The following is a 22631-nucleotide window of genomic DNA, read 5'->3' as shown; positions in this document are numbered from 1 at the left end:
TTTGATGTTGCTTTTGAATTAATCCATCATTGAATAGATTCACTTCTGAAGAAATTAAAATACAGCATGCATTTTTCTTGACAATGGCAATAAAGATAGTTGAAAAAAAGAACTTATAAGGGGATGATTTGTAAATGCTCACTCTGGAGAATGACAGATGTAGAAAATATATGTAAAATTGCTTTAGCACTATCTGTCAGATTTCAGATAACACAGCAAGAAGGAATTCACACTTAGCTGTCACTTAAAAGAAACCAAACAAACAACCTGACCTGAACTTCACTGAATGCTTTTCCCTCCCCAGACAGGAAACTAAGCCAGAATATACCTTCCCAGGTAGCACTGCCAAAGTGGTTTGTTTTGGGATGCCAACTCCGAATCCTTTGCCCCAAACATTTTTGCTAGAAGTTTTACAACCTGCAGACGTTCTTCATTGTCATTGCTCTGGAAAATGAACAGATTTTTTTTTTTTAATTAAAAAAGAAAACTAAACCAAAAACTGGAGTTCTGTTTTGTACAGTTTTTACACCAATACACTTCCAGAAACACCAAAAATACAGATCAATAGACTTCTCATGTATACAAATGCCTATCTCAAGACAAAAAACTCTCACTATTTTTGAGAGAAGACAAAGTAATAAAGGCAGTGAAAATGAAAAACAATGCAGAGAGAAAAAAAACAGTGTGAATAAAACCTAGTGAAAAATACACATATAAATGCATCTTTTTAACTCTTACACACAGACTACAGATTGTGTTAGGAAATCTGATATGTACATGTACAAGCTTACACAGGTTCAGACACAACATAATACAAAACTCATTTAATGTTTGTCTGCACATAAAAGTTTACAGTTCTCAAGAATAGTCCTTAACTAAAAGAAAATTATTTTAAAATAACAGTTTTTAGAGAAAAATAGTTTAAGTAACCAAGATCTGAGATCCACAAGATATAGTCATGTATTTAAGCCTATTTTTAAAAATGCTGAAGTACAACAGATACTTTTTTTCATGTTTAAAATTAGCACTAACAAGGCCTTCATCGGTGTATTTTCATTATCATTGGTTTGTATCATTTGTTTAATACAACAAACAGCATTTGAAGCTTAATATATAATCTAGAAACGTAAGCTAACATTTGTGCAATTAGTATGTACTTACTGTTCACCAATTTATTTCCTTTTTGCTTATTAAAGGGAAAAACCATAACTGGTTTTTTCAAGGGAGTAGCTAAAATCAGTGGATATTTATTAGATTTTATTCATCCCTTATTATTTCCAGTTTTTTCCCCTGGTAATAAAGACTTTAAAAGACTATTCTTTTCTACCATCTTTGACATTCTTTTTAGTTCAGCATCAGCTTTTGAATATGAACAAGAAATAAGAGCAAAATATAGCTGTCAGAGTGCCTTGATACAACACCACAGCTTTAAAGACAAACTATTTCTCCCGATTCAACATCCTAAGAGGGCTGAAAAGTTTGCCAGCATGTCATTTTAATTCAGAACCCCAAGAACAGTAAAAGCAGCTGTAAAACATTTAAAGTAATAGAGCAAGAGAAGTTAAGGAAGCAGTAATTTCTAACACTGATATATTTCTACATTACAAAAGACTAATTGTTTTTAAATACACTTTAGTATTAAGTATTGGAAGCATTAATAGCAAATCCATTATTATGGGTTTTTTTGTATCTGACTAATTTTTTCCAATTAACATTCAGATTGACATTACTGGAAGCCTTCTACATCCTCCTCCTCTTAATCTGGCATAAATGATATTGCTTTTTCTTGATCAGTTTCAGCTATTAAGTGTCCATTACACTACACATTCTTATTCTGTGGTCTCATGATTAAGAATTTTTCATTTTTTTGATAGCTTATATTAGTTAAACCTCCATGACTCACATCCCATCCTGCTTAAACCAACAAAACATTAAAAATATTAAGCATCTCTGAATTTTTCTAGGTAACCAACACAAATCCACAGCAAGACACTCCAGAGCGTGGAAGGAAGGTGGGGGGGTAGAAGAGTTGGGAGCACACTAAACATTCAATTGCTTAATTACACAGCCAGGAATATAGGAAAAAAGTCAACCAAACAAAAACCCCAACCAGAAACATGGGGGGTGGAGGGGAGGGGAATCAACCAAGCAAAACAAAAAACTGCCCACAAAACAACAAGAAAACCTAACCAACAAAACCTAACAAAACAACAACAAAAACCTAAAATATCCTTAATGAATTAGCTGCAGAAGCTTTCACTGTATCAGTCACTAATCCAATTATAAGACAACAACTTGTGTTTCTAGTCTTGTTGTAGAAAGTCTATTCTTGTTGTAGAAAGAACAAATATTTTGTGATTATGGACAAGAATATCTGGTACTTTCTAAATTTGTACCCTGATGTTGGTCTCCTTGAGACATTCTTATATAAGCTCCTAAAAGGTAATAAGAATCATTCATTACTTCTTATTGAATGAATGAATCACTGTTACAGTCCTTTATTCTGCTTTAATCTATACTCTTTATGAGGGAGGGAAAAAATGGCATCATAAAGTCTAAAAAATCTTAATATTTCTCCATTCTATGAGACATTGTGTATGTGAAGAGTCACACCCTTCACCTCTTTTCTTAGTTACATTCAGCACTCTGTTTAATAGTGTTCCATCATGATTTGTCAATAAAAATTGACACTGAACATTGACATTTTCAGTTTCCCATATATGCTCCCAAGACACAGGTAGCTGGTTCTTCTGCCAAGACATAGGGTCTGTCACTAACAGCATCTGAAGTCAGTCAGACTGTTACCACTACTGAGTTCAAGAGAATAGGCAGCATTAAAGATCTGGAGGGATTTGGGAATAGAAGTGGACACATAACCTGAAACTTGCAAAAAATTTTAACTACCATCTCCAGGAAGAAAGGCAGCTCTACAATAACAGACATCAACCTTTTATTGATTTTATTCATTACATCATATTTGCTTAGTAATGTAGTAAGATAAAAACTTAAACCCCATTACAGTTATTTCCCAAATACTCCATGAGCTTTTAACTCTCCTGAACTTTAAACTGTTATTCACTTTCTGCAACAGACATTTCTAAAATTCAAATATTAAATTTGAATGAAGAAATATCAGTTACCCTTACAAGCTGACCTACACAGTAATGCATTTTACCTCTTTTCTGAACCAGTGTCGCTTTTGTGTCAGTGCTAGATCTCTAAATACACCACCTTAAAACGCCAAGATCAGGCACAAATGACTCACCCTCACAGAAGAGGTTAAGCTAAATGAATCTCAGTGCTCATTCTCCTGCTAATTCCCCAGACTCCTTTCCAAAATGAGGCAAAAAAAAATAATTACTAGTAAGAAGTAACTATGATTTGACAGCTTTCACAGAGCTTAGCAACAGAATTCTGCCACATGAGAACACAGGAGCTTTTCTTTACAAAAATCTATAAAGGTGTGGTGGGTTGACCCCAGCCAAAAGCCAAACACCCACCCAGCCTCTCAGTCTTGTCTCCTTTACAAACACAGGAAGAGAAGAAACGTTAAAAGGCCCATGGATCAAGATAACAACAGTTTGACAGGTAAAGAAAAAGCTGTGTGTGCAAACAGCGCAAAAAGTGGAATTCATTCACTACATCCCATTGGCAGGGAGATGTCCTGGCAGTTCCTGGAAAGCAGGGTCTACTCTTGCACGGTGCTTGGGAAGACAAACACCCTGAGTATGAACGAACCCTTCCTCCTCCTTTCCCTGACCTTTTACGAATGAGTGTGTGTCCCCTCTCAACTTCCTGCACTGCCTCACCATACATGGGGGCAGAAAGGGGAGGCAGAACAAGGAGAAGCTTTTACCTTTGCCCTCACTGTTGTACCAAAATATCAAGGTGCTTGAACACCAGGTGGCCATGTCATTTAGATCCAAAATAGTAAATATGTTCAATGGCATCTCTGAGACACCTAAACTCTCTTACAAGTTTCACATTAAGAGTTTCTTAACCCCTGTAACCATGGTCAAAAATTTATTTGGCCACTGACAGGAAAGCCCTTGGATTTTACCCACACTCAAGTGACAGTCTAGAACTTCCATAAGACCCTAAACCCATGAAGATAAACCAGGAGGCTTCCTGCCACGAAGAGTTCAAATAAGTTCAGGGAGATGGAGAGCAAGAGATTTGGATTCTGTCAGCTAATGAGTGACAAACACATAGACATGTGTTCACATCCTCAAACTCCCATCAGCTGCAGAGGCTAAGAGCAAGACAGCCCAATCAATTGGAAGGCAGTGGAGATGGCTCAGTGAAGCTCACCCAGTAATTAGGAGAAAACCATCATTTCATTTTCAAAATGTACCACAAAAATCATACGATTATATAATCATTAAGGTTGGAAAACTTTTTTTCAAGATCATTGAGACCAAACATTAATCTAGCACTACCATGCTCACCACTGAACCATTACATCCATACAACCGAAAACTTCCAGAGATGGTGATCCCACCACTTTCCTGGGCAGCCTGTTCCACTGCTTGATCACCTTTTCAGTGAAGAAATTTTTCCTGCTATCCAATCTAAACCTCCCTTGGTGCAACTTCAGGCCATTTTTTCTGGTCCTGTCACTTGTTACCTGGGAGAAAAGACTGACCCCCACCTGGCTATAACCTCCTTTCAGGTAGCTGTAGAGAGCAATAAGGTCTTCCCTGAGTCTGCTTTTCTCCAGGCTAAATGTTTAGAAGCAAAGAAATAAGATATTACACAGAAATTCTGTTGCACATACAGAATATGCAACTAGAGGTAAACTTGCTGATACCAGGAGGAATCGGTTTAAAAAACCAGTATCACTATCAGAGAAACATGCAGCACCTAGACTGTGAGACTAATAGTTGGAAGTTCACTGCAAGAAATATATTCTTGGTGGAGAAAAGTCTCTGAAGAAAAAGAGAATTGAAGAGAAGACAGCTTTGGAATGCAGTTAAACTACTGGACAACAGATAACTTCCTACCTCAGAGACTGCTTTTAATGTTATAAAAGTGTTATGTTTATTCAATTTAGTAACAATGCTGTTAGCAGGAATTAAAGGTTGAAAAAGGTCTACTTCAAAGACACAGACAGAAAGCAGTAAATTGAACCTTACTTCTTCCAGTAATGTGATGGAAAGATAAAAGCAATAAAAAACCCTTCATCCAACAAGTGTAGCATGCCTTCCTACCAACAGTACGGAAAAATAATAGGCATAAGCAAGCCATTATGACTATAAAAATTGCAGTAAGAACAGGCCAAAGGTGCTACAAACCTAAACTACATCCTCAATAGTAAAAATGCATACAAATTTAGAAATGACCCATTGCACATTTAGCCCTCAAGTTTAATAACACCACTTTCAAACACAGTAATACTACACTAATCCAAGTCCCCAATTCCATGGAAACCCTGGGGAACGACAAACAGACTAAAAGTAGTGCAGGATAAGTTGGCAGGGAATGCCAACTGTTATATTGCATTTCTCCAAGTGATGGAGACACTCTGGAAAGAAAGCCAAAAAGGAAAATATTCATTAAAATAGCTAACGCCAGCTATCCTCCAGACATATGAAATAATCCTGAAAAATCATAAAAGGTATTGCAGCAATTACTACAAGGCATTTTTATGCATTCCAATTCTCTGTTTACACTTGTCGCGGAACTACTATTTGGACAAAATTGTTAGTGCAGCAATATATATACTCAATAAATTAACTCTTTCACAATAAATAATACAGTAAACCCAGGAACAAAACAGGTGAAATGTTCAGGTCATCCAAAAATTGAGTTATTGCTTGAAAGATACAAGCCAAAAAATCTACCAATCAAACCCTAAATATATGCATACATGCACTGTGGGTTAATACATCTGAAGTTAAATTATGCTTTTTGAAGGCTTTATGAGTATTCCTTTAAACAGTGCAGAGAAACTATATTTTACATATAAGTATTAGTTTTATATGCAAGATAATTTGATGAACTTCTCAGAAAAAAACCCAACACATTAACAGTCAAAGCATACACATTTCAAATACAGAGAAAAGATAAGAACTGTTTACCTTAAGTTTGAATTCAAGCTGTGGTAGAACAGAAAGCAAGAGGTGACTGTCAATATTGTATAACTCCAGAATCAAGTCAAACACGTGCTCTGACAGGTCACTAATTGATGTTTTACCAAGCATGAGGACCTGATTGAAGAACTGGAAAATAAAACAGAGCACATAACAACAAGAAGAATGTATATATATACTTTTCCAAATCTTACGCTTGTCAACCACTAAATCTAACTTTTGATCTTACAACATTAATTTCACTAGTATACAAAAAAGCTGGGGGGTGGCACATGTAGATCAGAATTCTGTAGTAGAAATCCTAGAATATCACTGCTTTGTATTCATTATTATACACAGAGGAAAACAGATTAAAAGTGATGTTTCGTTTAGCCCAGCAGGCCTACAACTAATTTAAGAAACTCAACTTTAGAGGAGTTCCAGTACATCACATCTTTTTATAATGTGACTATATTTAGAGTTATTTCACTATTAAGAACCACCACTTCAAAAGTATTCTAACATTTAGTCAAAACAAGGTTGAAACAACTGGTTAATTACTACATTAAACAGCTGACAGGTTAAGGAGTTGGAAGAAAAGCACAGGAATTAATAACTGACTGTTCCAGAACTTGTTTTACAAGCAGCACAATACAGCTGTAAAGCAATTATTCTTTCTTGGTAAACTTGACAAGTTTGAGGGAAAATTCATACTTCTCATTAAAGAAAATATTTCCACTCTACTTTCAACTATGTCCTCTCAGATGGGTAGGAAGGAATATACTACCCTCTACTCATTAGCGGGAGGACATAATTTGGAACATTTTTCTTCTCCTTGGATTAAAACCACTCACAAGTATACCTAAACAAATTACACCTGCCACTAAGACAACAGAACACATGTAACTGGCACTTCAGTTTTCTACTTCCAAATTTGGGACAGAAAAATATCACTCTGTACCTGACAAAGTTAATCATATCAATAAAGAAACTAAAAACTTGAAAGTTACCAGTTTCTAAAGTTATAGAATGAACTCCCAACAATGATGCAGTAGAAAAAGTCAACAGTTCACTTAGTAATGACTAGAAAATAACAGAAAAGTGTTCATGACTTCATGAGACGTTAAAGACTGTCTTCCAGAAACATTTTGCTTTTCTGGATACATAGTTGCCTGGAATATATATATTCCTGTTTAGGCAATTAATTGTTACTGTGTTTTTGATATGTTTTAAGAAAGAAAACTTTCAGAACAGCTTATTTCTCACTCATGGGAAAGAAAGAACAGAAGACTCCATGCACATTCTTTCCATGAATAGAAGATTCTTACTTACTTCCTTAAAGCTCACAAAATGTCACCCAGTTTGTAATCTAACCTTACAGATGAACATTAAAAATACATGTAGCAACACCTTCCCAAACAGCAGGTTAGAAGTAAGAGTTTTCACTGAAGATTTTCTAAAATCTTAGGAGATACCTACTTTCCAAGTACTACAAACATTACAAGTCTGAAAGCAACAGAAAGTAGTGAAGATTTGCTATTGTCTTCAAGCTCTGGAGGTTTTGGATACATGTCATGAGACCTGCTACATCCTCAACTATTAAAAAAAAAAATAGTCTTTTCTATTGTGCAATTAAAGTTAGAGTATAATCCTGTCTAAACTTTACTTCCCCTCATCCATCTTCTCTTACAGTGGCAATGACGTCTACATTATGTGACAATGATGTCTACACTCAAATTGGCTACAATTTTCCATGCACTAGGTTTTCTTCCTTACCACCTATTCTTAGATTCTGTTTCCTTTTCCCACACATGAAATAACAGCATTACAATACTGCTCTACCTTCACTTCTTTTGGCTTCTAAGTAGTCTCATCTCCTCACTAAAGGAAGAATTTTGCCACAGAAACGATGTGTTTACACATTTTTATCAGAACAATACATATAAATACATTTGGTCTTCCAGTCACTCTAAGGATTGACTTTCAAGGTCTTCCAAAGTAAAAAGTAAACTATCCATTGCATTTCATAAATCAAAATTATTACAGGCTTAGTAGATTATATCAGTAAAGAATTAGACCCAAAACGACAGGTTACACAGTGCTTCGTTATTACAATAATTCTTTCAAAGAAAATTGAGAGTCTGTAAAAAGTTGCAATTCATTCTTTTTATAACACAGCTCAGTTAAAAAACCTGATTTCCATATTTGTCTGCAGTTTCACTTACATTAGTAATGTACGGTTCAATGGCTTGCGCTGTCCTCTTTAGTAAAGCCTTTGCCAAATCGTAGGCTTGCTTGTTTAGATTCTGAGAAGGAAGAAAGAAAACAAAACAGAATTTTTTTAAGCACATGCATTAATCCTAAAAATAATATCCAAGAATTTAAAGCTACCATATACTGGTAAATGCACTAAAGGAATGGCCTGTTCTCTTTATACTTTCAGTAGTTAAAATAGAAAAAAAATAGAAAAAAATAGAAAAAACAAAGCCATTCCAAACAAAGCTTTGTGTCTTCACTGATACTGACTGAGAGAAAACCTTTTTCCTGGCAAATGAGGGCTTACTTTTAGTTGCACATCTAAGACTGATACTCACTGAAGTCGAGTGCCTATATTTTACAGCTCCTCTTTATCAGGTTCCCCAAAAAACCAGGAAAGCAATAGAAAGCAACATTTAAAGTCACCACAAGAGAAAGACTGAACAGATTGTGGCAGAAAGTACGATTCTGTCCTTGCATCAAGCAGTCACCTATGAACCACCATCACAGCCTCTTCATCGTACTGTGCAAAGACACTTAGTGTGTTGTCCAAGACAGCAAAGAAAAAAACCCTAGAATTTTAGTTCATGAGCAAAAAAGGGTGAAGAATACAATATAAAGAAACTAACAGAAAATTTAGAAAACAGATGCCCCCCTTCCCAACATTCCTATCTCTCCATTTCTCTAATTGGGTTATTGCTCTATCATTGTTTCCTTCCTTTCCCAGCACACATTCTCCACGCTCTAGTTGCTACATCCTTTCTCCAATTTCTATATCACAATTATTTTCAAATAATTTTCAGAAGAAAATACAACTCAGCCCTTGTAACACCCACTGCAGAGTTGATTAACACAAAGAAGAAGGAAAAGTCTCCAATACACAAGAATATATATAGTATTTTAATAGCTAAAAGTCTCCATAAAAATATAGTTCCCACAATTTTTATTAGTCTTTGCAATTTAAAAACCCCAGCATATTCAATTCACAAGGTAACAGTAAAAAAGGGCAGGTTTTGGTTGTTTTTTGTTTAAATATGTCTTATCCATAAAAGCAAGAAAACTTCATTTTAGCATAATGAAAAGCAAACACAAGATGCACTGCCACACTCAGGGTATTTTTTTACCTGCATATGTTTGGTTCTTTATAGTTGTCCAAAAGTAAAAAAAAAAATGATTCACAAAGAGATGGAAAACACTGCCTGAAATTTAAAAAACTCTATAGAACTATAGGCTTCTAAACAGCAGTGGGAACAGATTAACATTTTCTGATAATGTAAGACAAAAAAATCTTTGACTTGCCTACTGATAGAATTAAGTCAGGTGACTGAAGTCAAAAGACTACGAAGATTCATGTCTGAAGTATCTGTTTTACTCAGAGACTACTACAGAAGGTGACTAAAAATTCCAATTCTTGAGCATCCCAAGGATGTAATTTCCTGTAATTTCCTCTTCCCTTACTCTAATCAAGATACAAGGATAACTGACAGTTTTTAAAAATTGTACAGCTGTTCCATGTCCTAGAAAAGAGAAGGTTCCACATGCTGGATTTCTCTTTATGGTTATGAGGAAAACAAAAAAAAAGGAAATAAAAAAGAGGCATTTCCACTCGTAGCATTTGTTTTATGTTATTCAGCTAGAGCTGTAACTACTCAGGAAATAAAAGGCACAAATCTCTGTAACAAGGAATGTACATCACTTTCAATTCTTGTTCTGATCCTTCTTGACTTCACAGTTGACCTTCATCAAAACAAAGAAAACTACTTTCACCTGGGCAAGAGAGAACTCTGGATCATGAGCAAGATCTGATTTACATACAAAACAAATCTAAACAGCAGATCTAGCACAGCGGAGTTCCAAAAGGTAGATCTGTTTTGATTCATATTAACTACAGTTTCAGATTGTGTCTTTCACACATCAGTTCACTTCAGAACTTAATGTTTCCCAAGATAAATGCTAGAAGCAGATATTTGCAATATTGAGTAAGGTATTCGCATTACACTTCATTCCATCTAGAAAAGCTGCAAAGAGGAAAAACAGTCTAGAGCACAACTGGCTAAGGAAAGTTACCTATTTTTTCACACCTCACATACTTGATTTAATTGTGCCACTAGTCATGACCCTCAAATATCCAGAGGCCCAACCTTCTGAAAACAACAATACCAAGGAAGTCTCAAAAGCACGTGAGAAAGTTTTCTTCTCATTTTCCAGCTTCAGGATAAAAGAAGAAACAAGAAAAAGTGGCACTGCCTTAGTTGAAATGAAAACAAGAGCAACCCAGGCCATTACCAAGTAGATTCAAAGATCTTTTATAGAACGTCAAAGTTGTCCTTCTGCCTAATTCAACAGCCAGAAAGACACCTAAAACTTCCTTCTCCTGGAAGAGACATTTTAAAAGGAAAACACCTAATTTAACAAATTTCCTCTCTGTGCTTGGATAAATTCTTCTATCATTCTCTCTTTAATCTTTCTATATGTTTGGAAAGAAAATTGACATGTATTTCAAGATTTTTTAATGACTTAAGAAAACCCATGATGGGGACAATAATCTTAATCAGGATGCCTCTAAAAGCATTAAGGCACCCAGTGGACATACAGCTTTTGAGAATCTTGAACAGGGTAGAAACTAGGTCATCAGCTGGCAACACTGTTTAAAGTAATCATTAGTAATTAGTACATTTTGAAGGAAAAAATGAAAAAAGTATTGATTGATAAGGAGAAACCAAAGAACCACCCATGAAAAGGCAAAATACAGATTTTCCACAAGATAACTGAGGTTACACTTAACATCTGAAAGAGATTTTCGCACTGAAAACCTCCAGTTTTCTTTCAGAAAAGGAAGTTAATAAACACAGGAGAACATTTTTTTTTTCTTAAAGCTTAGGAGGCCTCCAGCAACAAAATTTGAATACAGGCTATCTTGGTTAACCTTAGTCTCAATTCTTACCATGATTTTTATGTATATATTGCTAGTATTTCAAGCTTTTTTACACGTCTGGAAGCCATTAACAGTTCCACCAATTTATTTTTCATACCTCTCTAGAATGTTTGACAAAACTTCTACTTTTTGACACAAGAAGCAGCAGCAACTTCTCTGACAGCATGACACAGACATTTTTGGGTTTACATAGACAATACTTTCCAGGACAAGTGAGAATGAAATAATTTGTACTCATCCTTTAAATGAGAGAAAAAAAAAGGCAACTAAAAACAAATGCATGTCCCTTCTTTTCTCTTTAAAAAAGATGATTAGCAAGTGTCAATCCAGCCCTTATTTTATAACTTGAGGAGGAAAATCAAACGTGAAGTCTGTATCTAATGCAAACATTCCTCAAAAACATACATATTAACATATTATTTTCTTGAAATTTGAAAAGTGTCTTCAGTTTTATTCTTATTAGCAATGGCACAGCAGCAGAATTAGTATCCAAGAGCACTTGGCAAAACAGTTCTAACAGATTCTTTAGTTCTGTTGGGGAAGGTAAACAGGATTCTAAGGATGGCTCATAAAGAAAAGCTCAGCTGAAGTGTTGCCAAGATAGAAAATACTAATTATTAAGCAAATTTATAGCAGAGACAGCTAGGAATTTAATTGTCTACATCACTTTTTCTAAGACATAAGCATGTAAAGCAATGTGGGATTCCCTGTAGCACTCCTGAGGCTGAAAGTGGAACACTGGCAAACACTCAAGGAAATAAAGTCAATTTGCCTTCTAACACACTGCACAAACACAAAATTGTTTGCAGGTCTTCCATAAAAGCTTTATAATATAAAAAGACCATTAAAGGAGAAAGGAAAACTATTAATTTTCCTTGCCTTTTCATACTGACTATCTCTCCCTTGTTTGTGGGTCTTATCTGGGTTTAGGTCACTTTATTTCATTCCCTGATAACATAACCTTATCAAAAGAATTTCAGTAGAATTTATAGAAAAGAAGAAAAGAGAAGGTACAAAAGGGAAAAAATAATTCAGCATCAAAACTAAGAGTTGAGCACACCATCAGACAAGTCAAGCTTGCCATTTTATTGACTTATCTGATAGCTGTACTACTCAAGCAAGCCTGTGCACACTCCAACATGCCTCTTTGTGACATTAGTGTCATCTGCTCTTCCATTCAGGTTGGCCTGAATGAAAAACCATCAGTATGGCTTTTATTCTGGCCAAGTGAGATGGATGACAAACTCAAGGGACATAGAGTAGTTTAGACCACTTCAGTGACTACCAATTACGGTAGACAGACATTTGATAATACATCATGTGCACAGTGTATGCTCCTTATGCCTGAGTTTTTGTAGCCATCCTACTGGCACTATTGCTTATTACACTTACTACTCAGGACTAAGGACCATACCTATTTTTCCTCTTTGAAAAAATAGTCTTGGTTTTAAGATGTAACAGCACTGAATTAAACTTTGGTAAACTGCTCAATTAACTACTACATCTCTTAAAAATATTAATATAATTTTTGCATCAAGTAGTCTAATGTTGAATTTTAGCCACTGGGCTTTAGCATCCAGGAGTTGCTTGAACCTTCTGCTCCCAATACATACTTACAGGCCACTCCTCAGATAAATTATAAAGATTAAACTACTCAGGTCTCAGTCTCGTGTTACCAATACACCTATTTTCTACAATACAGTCATTCAGTTCGCAAGGCCACCACACATTCCCTCTCATGCCCAACCTTCCTTCTGGTTGTATTAAAGATACACCACTTGCCTGTGTCACTTTCTACAGATACAATGGTTTTATCTCCAACAATCTCTCAGTCTGACAGATCTATGTTTCTTCTACTCCATCAAAAGTATTTTTGGTCCCTAGGAAATCTGGGGATGCCCTACTGACCATTACACCAACACTTGCCATATGCCATTCCATTTCCCTTTTCCCCAGCCTGTACAGTAGAATAGCTAGGTCAGCTAAGACATAGTTCTTTTTTATGGTGGACCCTATCCCTAAGATCTTCATAGTTTCATGCTCAGTGGACACAAGTGGAAAAATTTTCAACTCTGAATTCATTACACTGTTCAACCATGACATCAGTGGACACAGAAAGTAGTTAGAGGAGCAAAATTTTAAATAAACACTATTTGAAGATTTTGGCATTAAACAGAAAAATATTAGAAGCTTCTTTCCACTGGTATGAAAAAAAAGAAAAAAAAGGTACTCAGGATACAGTATGAAGTTATGTAACTATTTCTATTCAAAAACAAGCTATAAATGAACACCCTATCCAAAGAGACAATTTGATTAAAACAAAACCAGAAGAAAATGCAACTCTCCAAATATATTATCCTATTAAAATATTCAGTCAATATCTTTAAATCCTAAAATCTATGAAACAGAATTGTTTTAATGCTACAGACAATCTAACAGGATGCAAATTCTTCAACTCAAAATGAACTTATTAAACATGAATCATAGAAATAGTACAACTAAATCAAGTTGAACACAGGTGACACAATGAAACAACAGACTGTTAATAACTGAGAAAACACAAACTGGAGTATTTTGCATAGCCTTGCCTTTGTTTCTTGTATTCCAAAGCTTTACTTCATAAATCTGAATATTAGCCACACAAATTTCAGTCTGGACCTGGCACAGAAGTACTAGACCCCTTGAAGGACACAGCTAAAGCACTTCCAATGGGGAAAATTAATCTTTGATTATCAATAGAGAAATAATTTATGTGCTATTTATTTATTGAAATTGATTGCTTGTGGTAAAAGCACACTAGCAGGCATTCCAAAGGAACTCTCAGTTAATATCCTCTTAACCTTACACTTTTCATAGAAGTTACAGTGGTTAGGACTTTGCTGAACATTTAAAAAAACATACACAAAAAAAAAAAGGAAGCTGTTAGAACTGTCCATATGCAGCTAAACCCACATTTCCTAGATAATTCTCCAGAATCCTTTTTTGTCATACAGAACATATGTATAAGGCATCTTCTACACTGTAGCCTAAGAGATTTCATAGGACACAGTTTTCTGAACTAAGAAGTCAGACTTCCGTGTTTTTTAAACATCTAAATAGCACAACACAAGCAGAGTTCTGAAGTTCTTCCTGTAGTTCATCTGTTGGACACTTTTGTTTTTTTTGAGAAGACACTACTCATTAAGGTAAGACAGCCATCCCTTGGGCTCTTCAGGTACCACCATTTCTGCACATACTTAATTCTATGGCTGCATCAGAAACATACCAGTGTGCTTTCAGTAATGCCAAGACCAACATTTCTGAAATGCAACAGAGCCAATAACAAATCAGTCGTTGTGACTTTTCCCCTCCCACATAGGGCACCACATTAGTTTGAGCTGTTGATACAGCATTACATGAATTAAAACTTTCCAAAGGATATATAACTTTTATATTCAGTTCTACTGATATGACAGTATATTAAAAAACTGTGTTTAAATTCATATGACATTAAACCTGTTAGATTACTACGACCACTGATATTTTGCTTACAGCAAGTGTATCAGAGCAATGAAATTCTACTGAATTTTCTGGCTATTAAAAGTAGCTTGCTAAGAGAAATCTAAACATTACGAGGACAATTGTTACAGCTATTCTCTCAATAAGATCTACATATCTGAATATATACATCCAATAAATCACGATTACAAAAATGAAACCAACAAAACACAAACAAAACTTAAGCCTTATTAAGTCTTACCTTATGTGCTGGCACTAGATTAACTAACACTGTATCCAAAAGCTCCTGTGACACGGTATCTCCCTCACAAATGATGGAGCTCATTAGATCAACCATGTGCATGTGTACTTTTTGGTTATGACCATTGCTGAAATTAAAAACAAGAATTCTTAGTATACTATCTCTATAAAGTACAAGTTCCATTCAGAGCACTCCCTATGGTGATGTCAAACAAGGAACAGAATAAGCAAATGACAAGTTTTCTTAGAAGTTACAATACTTCAGTTCCTCAGTTGTATATACCAGTTCCCAGAATGTTCTTGAATGTCATGCTCTCCTCATTTACTACTATAGTAAGCGTAAGAGGACTGTATCCATCCCTACCATGAAAAGATAGTGTATTAGCACATCCCTCTACTCAACGCTGGTGAGGCTTCAGTTGGAGTGCTGTGCCCAGATCTGGGCACACCAGCACAAGAGGGACACTTGCATCCCGGTCTCAGTCCAGAAAACAGTCATAAAGATGATTAAGGGAGTGGAGCAGCTCTCATACAAGAAGGCACTGATAGGGCTGACATGTATTTTAGGCTTGAGAAGAGATGACTTACGGAGGAACTCATCACTGTTTAAATACTTGATGTTAGGAAGAAAGGGTAAGACTCTTGACACACTCAGTGGCGTCCAATGACAGAACAAGAGCCAGTGGGCACCAAGATAAATACAGAACATACCATTTAAATATAGGAAACTTTTTAAATATAAGGGTGATTGAGCACTAGAAGGTTGCCAGAGAGGGGCATGGACTCTCCATCCTTGGAGATGTTCAAAACCCAACTGGCTACAGTTCTGGGCAATCTGGGTTTGAGCAAGAGGCACAGACTGGACTATCTCTAGCAGTATGTTTCAGTTTCCACTACTTTCTGACTCATGTTTTTACAGCAATAATCCTCTAAATTCCTTAGAATTACATATTATACCAGTCAATTTCAAGAATAGAATAAAATTAATACAGTAAATGACAATTAAAGTTAAGTCTTTTAGGGGAAAAAGATTATTTGCAATGTGTTTTGTTTAACTACGACAGGCAAAACTGACAGCTTGTTGTATTTATATTGCTACATTTAGTTAAACTGTACTACAAAACTAAGCTCATTAACGCTAAAAGTCACACCAAACAGCTATCTTAGAAGCAACTGACCTCAACTATGCAACAATATATTGTAATTGGGAGTGACAATACTTACTTTATTACTGAGAACAGCGTTCTGTACAACTGTGTAAAAATCTCATTGCTATCTTCTAATTCAAAGCATATGTTATAAGACTTGACCCAAGCAATGTTCTGTGTTGGAAAAGAAAGAAAAAAATAAAAGGAGTAGTTAATACAAATAATAAATTGAAAAATTACATCTAATGGTTATTATGAAATAAGTTATGAAGCTCACCTCAAGTAAATAAAAATATCGATTAAACTGGGGGCTTTTTGTATCTTCTAAACCTTTAAGCTGCCTTGTTATAAACATAAATATATCCTGAAAAGAAAAAAATTATAGTTATTTAGTCAACTGCAATTAAACTTTCAAAATTAAAATAATTACCTTTTTAACTTACTAGAATTATTTATCTCTACAAAATACATATTATTTCACTGTCCAAAAGAAGATCATCTGCAAAAACACCATGGAAAATGTCACGGAGTAATTTTAAAATACTTAATGTTTCTTTAAAGGGTTTAAAAAGCAACCTTTTACTAAGGAAGCAAAAGTTTTCCTTTTCCAAAGAAAAGCACTCAGCTTGACAAACAGAACAGCAACTGGCTGACATGCTGCAGAGTCAAGAACTTATTATTCAGCAGGACAACGAATTGTACATTTTTACTTCATACAGCAATAGGTTTCAAAAGAAGGGGGAAAAAGCAGTAGGCAACTACAGCTTTCCTAAAAGTATTATTATATGTTCACACTGTATCATTTGTGCATTTGTCAGTCATCATGATATTGACATAAATCACACCTCTTGCAAAAACTAATATGTCGAAGTTCCTCCGGCTTCCTCTATCAACTTTCAACACCAGAAGACTTCTCCAAAATAAGTCTCACACAGAGTAAATTGAAGCAGGTGATAAGGAACAAATAATCAATTATGAACAGAATGGAAACACACAGTAAGGTGCCTTTTTAAAATGCTTTTTCACATTCAGATTATTAACAGCTGGAAATTCACAAATACTATATTAAATAAAAATATTTAAAAATATGTATACCAGAAACACTGTTCCCAGCCTCAACTGTATCTACAATAATCTAAGAATCTAGGTGTAAATCAAATAAGTTCCAAAAGGTATAAAGTTGCCATAATAGATACATGACGGCCTTATTGTTAACCCTGAAAAAACCCAGAAATAATCCATAAAGCTTTTCTATAACATTTTCAAAAGGACCATTTCCCCTCAGCCCCTCAAGAAAAATGAGATAGACAAAAGATAAGAATGGAGTTCCTTTCCTTCTAACACTAAAACCACAAAATCCAGCTTTAATCATTAAGCTGAGCACTTACTGTGGTTCTAGGTAAAAACAAGAATTAGATGACATCTGACATCATCACCTCTTCGTAAAAAAACACAGTAAGCACACTGTTCAGAGCTAACAGCTACATTAATGTTTTAATTTAAATCAAGATTGTGATTTTGAATTGTAAAGCATGACGAGAAGGATCACTGTTTGGTTCACACTTCAGGTCACTTATAAGGCACACAATCTGGACTCTTTAGCTGAAATTAAACCATGTGACACAGTTCAAAGGACATCTCATGGTCTCCAACCACTCAAGAACATTCAGTGCACAGACAAAAGCTCATCTGAAGAATCCCTCCCTTAAAAACTAGTGCCGGAACCAATAGCAAGGCATCAGTCCCCACCCAAAATGAATGCTGTCTTCTAGAAAACTAGTACACTGGATGGTTCATCTCAATCAGGTCATTTAACAAAGTATCTTTACTTTTTATCCTGCAGCTCAGTATGGAACACTTATCTACTGAATGTGATTCCAAGACCCTACTCATTTTCCAAATTTTTGCAAAGTTCTCAGAACTGCGTTGTACATACATACATTAAAGAATAGCATACATGTACAGTAAGTCCAACATTGGAATGCTTCAAATTACTGCATCATTTGAAAAAGTAATCATTTATTTCTAAATTATTTTTTCCAATTTTGTTTTAAAGAAAGCAAGACAGACTAAACTCAGAAGTACTCACTAAATTTTTAATATCTCACTTATTATGATCCAACATTTTTCCCCTTTTCAAGCATACATAATATACTATTTGAACATGCATTTATAAATTCAAAACACAGGTTAAAATAAACTTTGGTTGCAGCTAAGAAATTACAACACCTTCACAACAATACATTTTCACATCAGACTCCACAAAGCAAGTCTACATTAGAATTCAGACTCTAAAACCAAAAATGCTTATACTTCAACTTTGGGAAGAACATTTAATGTTTTTTGTGGATTACTGTCCTGATGCCCATTAACCACATAAGGGCTTCAGTAAGCATCAGTCATGGTTCTCACCAGAGAATACATTCAGAGTGTTGAAGTTCTGCTACCATATACACCCTTAAACATCTCCATTTCAGCAGTCTGGCACAGTTGTTTTGTTCAAGTCATTTTCAATGGACACATATCAGTCATTAGATTATCTTCCCACCAAAAAATTAGATTTAGGCTGTAGGCTTTCCACAGACTGATGACTCAAAGTTAGAAGTTCCCAGATTCCAGAAGAGCAATCCTGTTCCAATTCTGGTTTTAGCCTACTCATGCCATTTTCCATCCCTGTTACCAAAGCTCTTTCAATGCTCAGCAAGGAATGTAAGATTTACATTGATGATATCCATAAACGAGAGAAACCTGAAATTCTGATCCCTTTCCTCAGAATCTCACTTGCATGATGTGTAAGCTACAAAGCAATCCAATGAGTCTGAAGTAAGGGCAAAAATTTAAACCTTAAGTTTTCTCCTCTCAAGAATTTAATCCTTTTCAGCATTTCCCTTTGCCATTTTTAACTTTGGTGCTATATATACAAAAAAAGACTCAAAGCTGTGGTATGGATACGATATTAAATACTGGGTAAAAACAGTGCCAAGATATAACCCAAGAGGAAGCATTCTTCCTCTTACCTCTGTTATAAAGTGGAGGGAACTCTTCGACATTTCTATCAGAGCTTGTCCTGCAACCACAAAAGCTGTGTTCAGAGGAAATGGGTTTGTAAAAAACCTACCTCAACAGCCCTAGGTAAAAGTACCTACTGTATGGCTTTTCTTTATTTCTCAAATTGTGTTTAGAAAACAGCATCAAGAAACTGAATTCTGAAATCTGCACAGATTACAGAACTCAGTGCTGGCAGTGGAAGTTCCTAGTCCATTCAGAGTTGTTGTACTATGCTTATACTCTAAGGAGGAACTTAGCCCAACTGAGAAAGAGAGAAACAAGAACTCTAAGCCTAACAAGCAAATGAAAACATATACTCAAAACTGAAGTAGAAATCAGGATGCCTGAAAACCAGACTTAAATATAGCACAGTAGAGAAAGCTAACATTTGTCTCCAGTTGAAGACGGTGTAATCAAAAAGTAAGGTAAGTAGATGTTGTACCTCTGATCACACACTAATTCAGAATTAAGAAAACAGAGCTAACAAAAATCCCTAGGTATGTCTCCAGTACACCTGTTAACAGAAGAGGTACTACAGTTGAAACTGAACTGTTTGCCCTACTTAGGAAGCATTGCTGGTGCAACCACTAGATGACAAATTGAGTGATTTCCTCTTAAGTGATAGTAGATAGACCTTACACCACAACCATCTTTTTTTTATCCTGCTGTGTAATAAACAAAGACCAAACCAATAAAAAAAACTATAAATGCCCACACGCACTCTTAAATCAGGGAGACAAAAAGACACATTTTTGCAGCATTATTTTCACCTGCTTTTTGTAGATTTTCTCTAAAACTCAGTTCATCACTCTAGACTGTGCACGGAAAACAGTTTGCTTTTGAGAGTTGGAAACAAAGTTAGATTACCAAAAAATAAATAAATAAATAAAACCACAAAAGAACCTAAAATTTCTTTTTTTCTGAAACAAATGGGGATCTGCACTGCCTTTTCAAACCTGGCATTTCTCTATCAACCATCTCCATCTAGTGGGATCAGTGATGTTTGTAATTGCAGAATCTTCCAAGTCACATCAGAAATCATCATCCTCTGTACAAAAGTACTTTGTCTTTCTTTCAACTGAGCCTTTATCTACAAAAATAGAAGTGCTCATATCTTGGTAGTTTACTTGGAAGCCTAGAGGTATTTTCACAGTTGAAGCATTAGTTATCTTTCAAGCGATTGTGATAAAAGGTATACATATATCAATACTTCTAAAGTAACGGACCACTACCTGCAAATCCCAATGACAGTTCAATAAAATATTTATTTTCAATACAAATCCAATACTCTACAAGTTATTGGAAGATGCACTGTATATCCCTTTATATCATGATCAATTGACTTGACCAAACAATCATATCCCAAAATCAAGCGAAAACTTTGAATTGCTTAGATTTTACCAGAAATAAAGAGGGGGGGGGAAAGGTGTAATCAAGTATATTAATTGTTTAGTTTAAAAACCTGGTGTGGAAAAAGAGATTAATTTACCTTTAGTTTATCTGGTGAAGTGTATGGAGCTTCAGGGGCATAAATTCTGAAAATATCAGCAAGACAACATGCTACCAATAAACGTACATCCTTATCGGGATGTTTGAGGAAAAAATCTGAAGCCAGATGTAATGCAAGATTTAGGTAGAGCTCCTTTTCTTCTTCAGAGTCCTGGTCCATATCCATGAAAGTTTTCACAACCATCTGAATAAGAGAGATACACATTGGGACATAAAATGAAATACCTAAAACAATAAAACACTTGAAAATATTCTACTTTGCTATAGTTTGTTGTTTGGTTGGGGGTTTTTCTTCCCTCAAAAAAATTTACTATAACTGGCCAGGGAGCAGCAAATCCAACTCGAAAAAGAACATCGGCATAATTAGGATCACAAAAGCTGTAAAGTTTTCAAGCACGTGAAAATCCTTTACTAAAAGGCACAGGAGATATGTAGCTTACGCAGACATGTAATCCTCACCAGACACAAGGTGAACCATCTGAAGTGCACTGGTGCCCTTACATACTATTAATTTACAAATCAGAATTGTTTTCATTTCTATGAAAAGTAGTTAGATTTATGTAGTTAACAAGGTAATGAATAAATATTCAGGTGACAAAGTGTTCTTGCAACATGTAAGGGTTTTGTCTACTCTTTCTTCCCAGACAACAGGAACATCCATACTCTTCAGTACAACAAAGATCAGTAATCTTATCTCCAGAGCAATCTGTCACAGTGTTTAAAGGAAAACATAGGAAAACAAGCTAGTCGTCCTAGCACAGCTTTCCAGCTTCCTGTAAAGCAATAGGTTAGAGGATTCCTGAGCCTGAAATCACACCCAGACCACCATGATTAATACTCTTGGAGCTTCATCTTCCAGATGTGGCCCATATTTCTTAAACCCATTCAATTTTTACTACATCATTCTACAGTAATAAGCTTTGGAATTTACTTATATAAAACTTATGGAAAAGTATATTATTACACTGCTGGTCTAACATTAATGTTTCGTTAGATGATGCTTTGGTTCTTCTGTATGAAAAAAAAGTGTGGAAAAATGCTTTTCTCACACTATTCATCATTTCCAAGTGTTTATCACCTTCTGTCTGCCTAAAGTGCTAGTTCATGACTCCAACCATTTAGTTTCTATCTCTTTTCCAAATCTATTGTAATTTGGAGAAGGTGTCAATAAAAAATGCACAGAATTTCTAAGGTAAGTCATTCTAATACAGAAATTCACTGTGCATATTTTCCATTTCATTCCCTGCTTTCCCAGTAATTCATATTTATACAAATATATAGTCATCAACAAACAGCAGCATTTCTGCTTGTATAAATCAAAACAAATTCCACGGAAAAGTGCTTCTTCCCTAATACTTACATGAATTTGGCAGTCAGAGAAGCTAACAGTTCACTTATTTATCAACTACTGTTCTTTACCTCCTGCAACTGGGTTTATACTTAGGCCCATACACTTATGGTGTAGTCTGTTTCATCCAATCCTTTACAAAAGAAACACTGTGCAGTTTTCTCCCTGCCTGTGCACTGATGAACTCACAGGCAGAATAAACAGTTGAAACGAAATACAGAACATCCTACAAAGTACACTTCTCCTTTGACAAACCAAGATACCAGAAAGAAGAGACTAGACATTCAAGGCCAAAAATGAAATTAAACTATAGGTGGAAAAGTATTAGTAAGAACTGTGTGCAGCATTTCCACAAGCTGAAAAAAATACACAACTGCCAACAAAGAACATCTCTTGTTAGGAATCTCTCATCTGTAAATTTATAAATGTTGTCTTTTATTCAACATCATAGGATGCAGTACACTGACTAAAGTCTATCAGCCCAAATCCCAAAGTATAGAGAGATTACTGGGGAGAGAGGAGAAGCAATCCTTGTGTTTTGGGATTTTATTGGGTTTTGTTCATTTATCAGTAGTTCC

General features: G+C 35.3%; 1 protein-coding gene across 1 annotated transcript in view; it reads right to left on the bottom strand.

Moving 5' to 3' along the window:
* The window catches only part of PDS5B (PDS5 cohesin associated factor B), a 100838-nt gene that overhangs the window by 56862 nt on the left and 21345 nt on the right, over positions 1-22631 (bottom strand). The window contains 7 exon segments of the mRNA XM_050331319.1: positions 329-444; positions 6081-6221; positions 8297-8377; positions 15002-15128; positions 16225-16322; positions 16426-16512; positions 20686-20889. Of these exon segments, the coding sequence (XP_050187276.1) occupies positions 329-444; positions 6081-6221; positions 8297-8377; positions 15002-15128; positions 16225-16322; positions 16426-16512; positions 20686-20889 (854 nt within the window).

Source organism: Myiozetetes cayanensis, unplaced genomic scaffold, assembly GCF_022539395.1.
Source record: "Myiozetetes cayanensis isolate MyiCay16 unplaced genomic scaffold, myiCay2020 scf5-8, whole genome shotgun sequence".
Taxonomy (NCBI): domain Eukaryota; kingdom Metazoa; phylum Chordata; class Aves; order Passeriformes; family Tyrannidae; genus Myiozetetes; species Myiozetetes cayanensis.
Note: the sequence above shows the minus strand (reverse complement) of the source record. Positions and strands in the feature narration are given on the sequence as shown.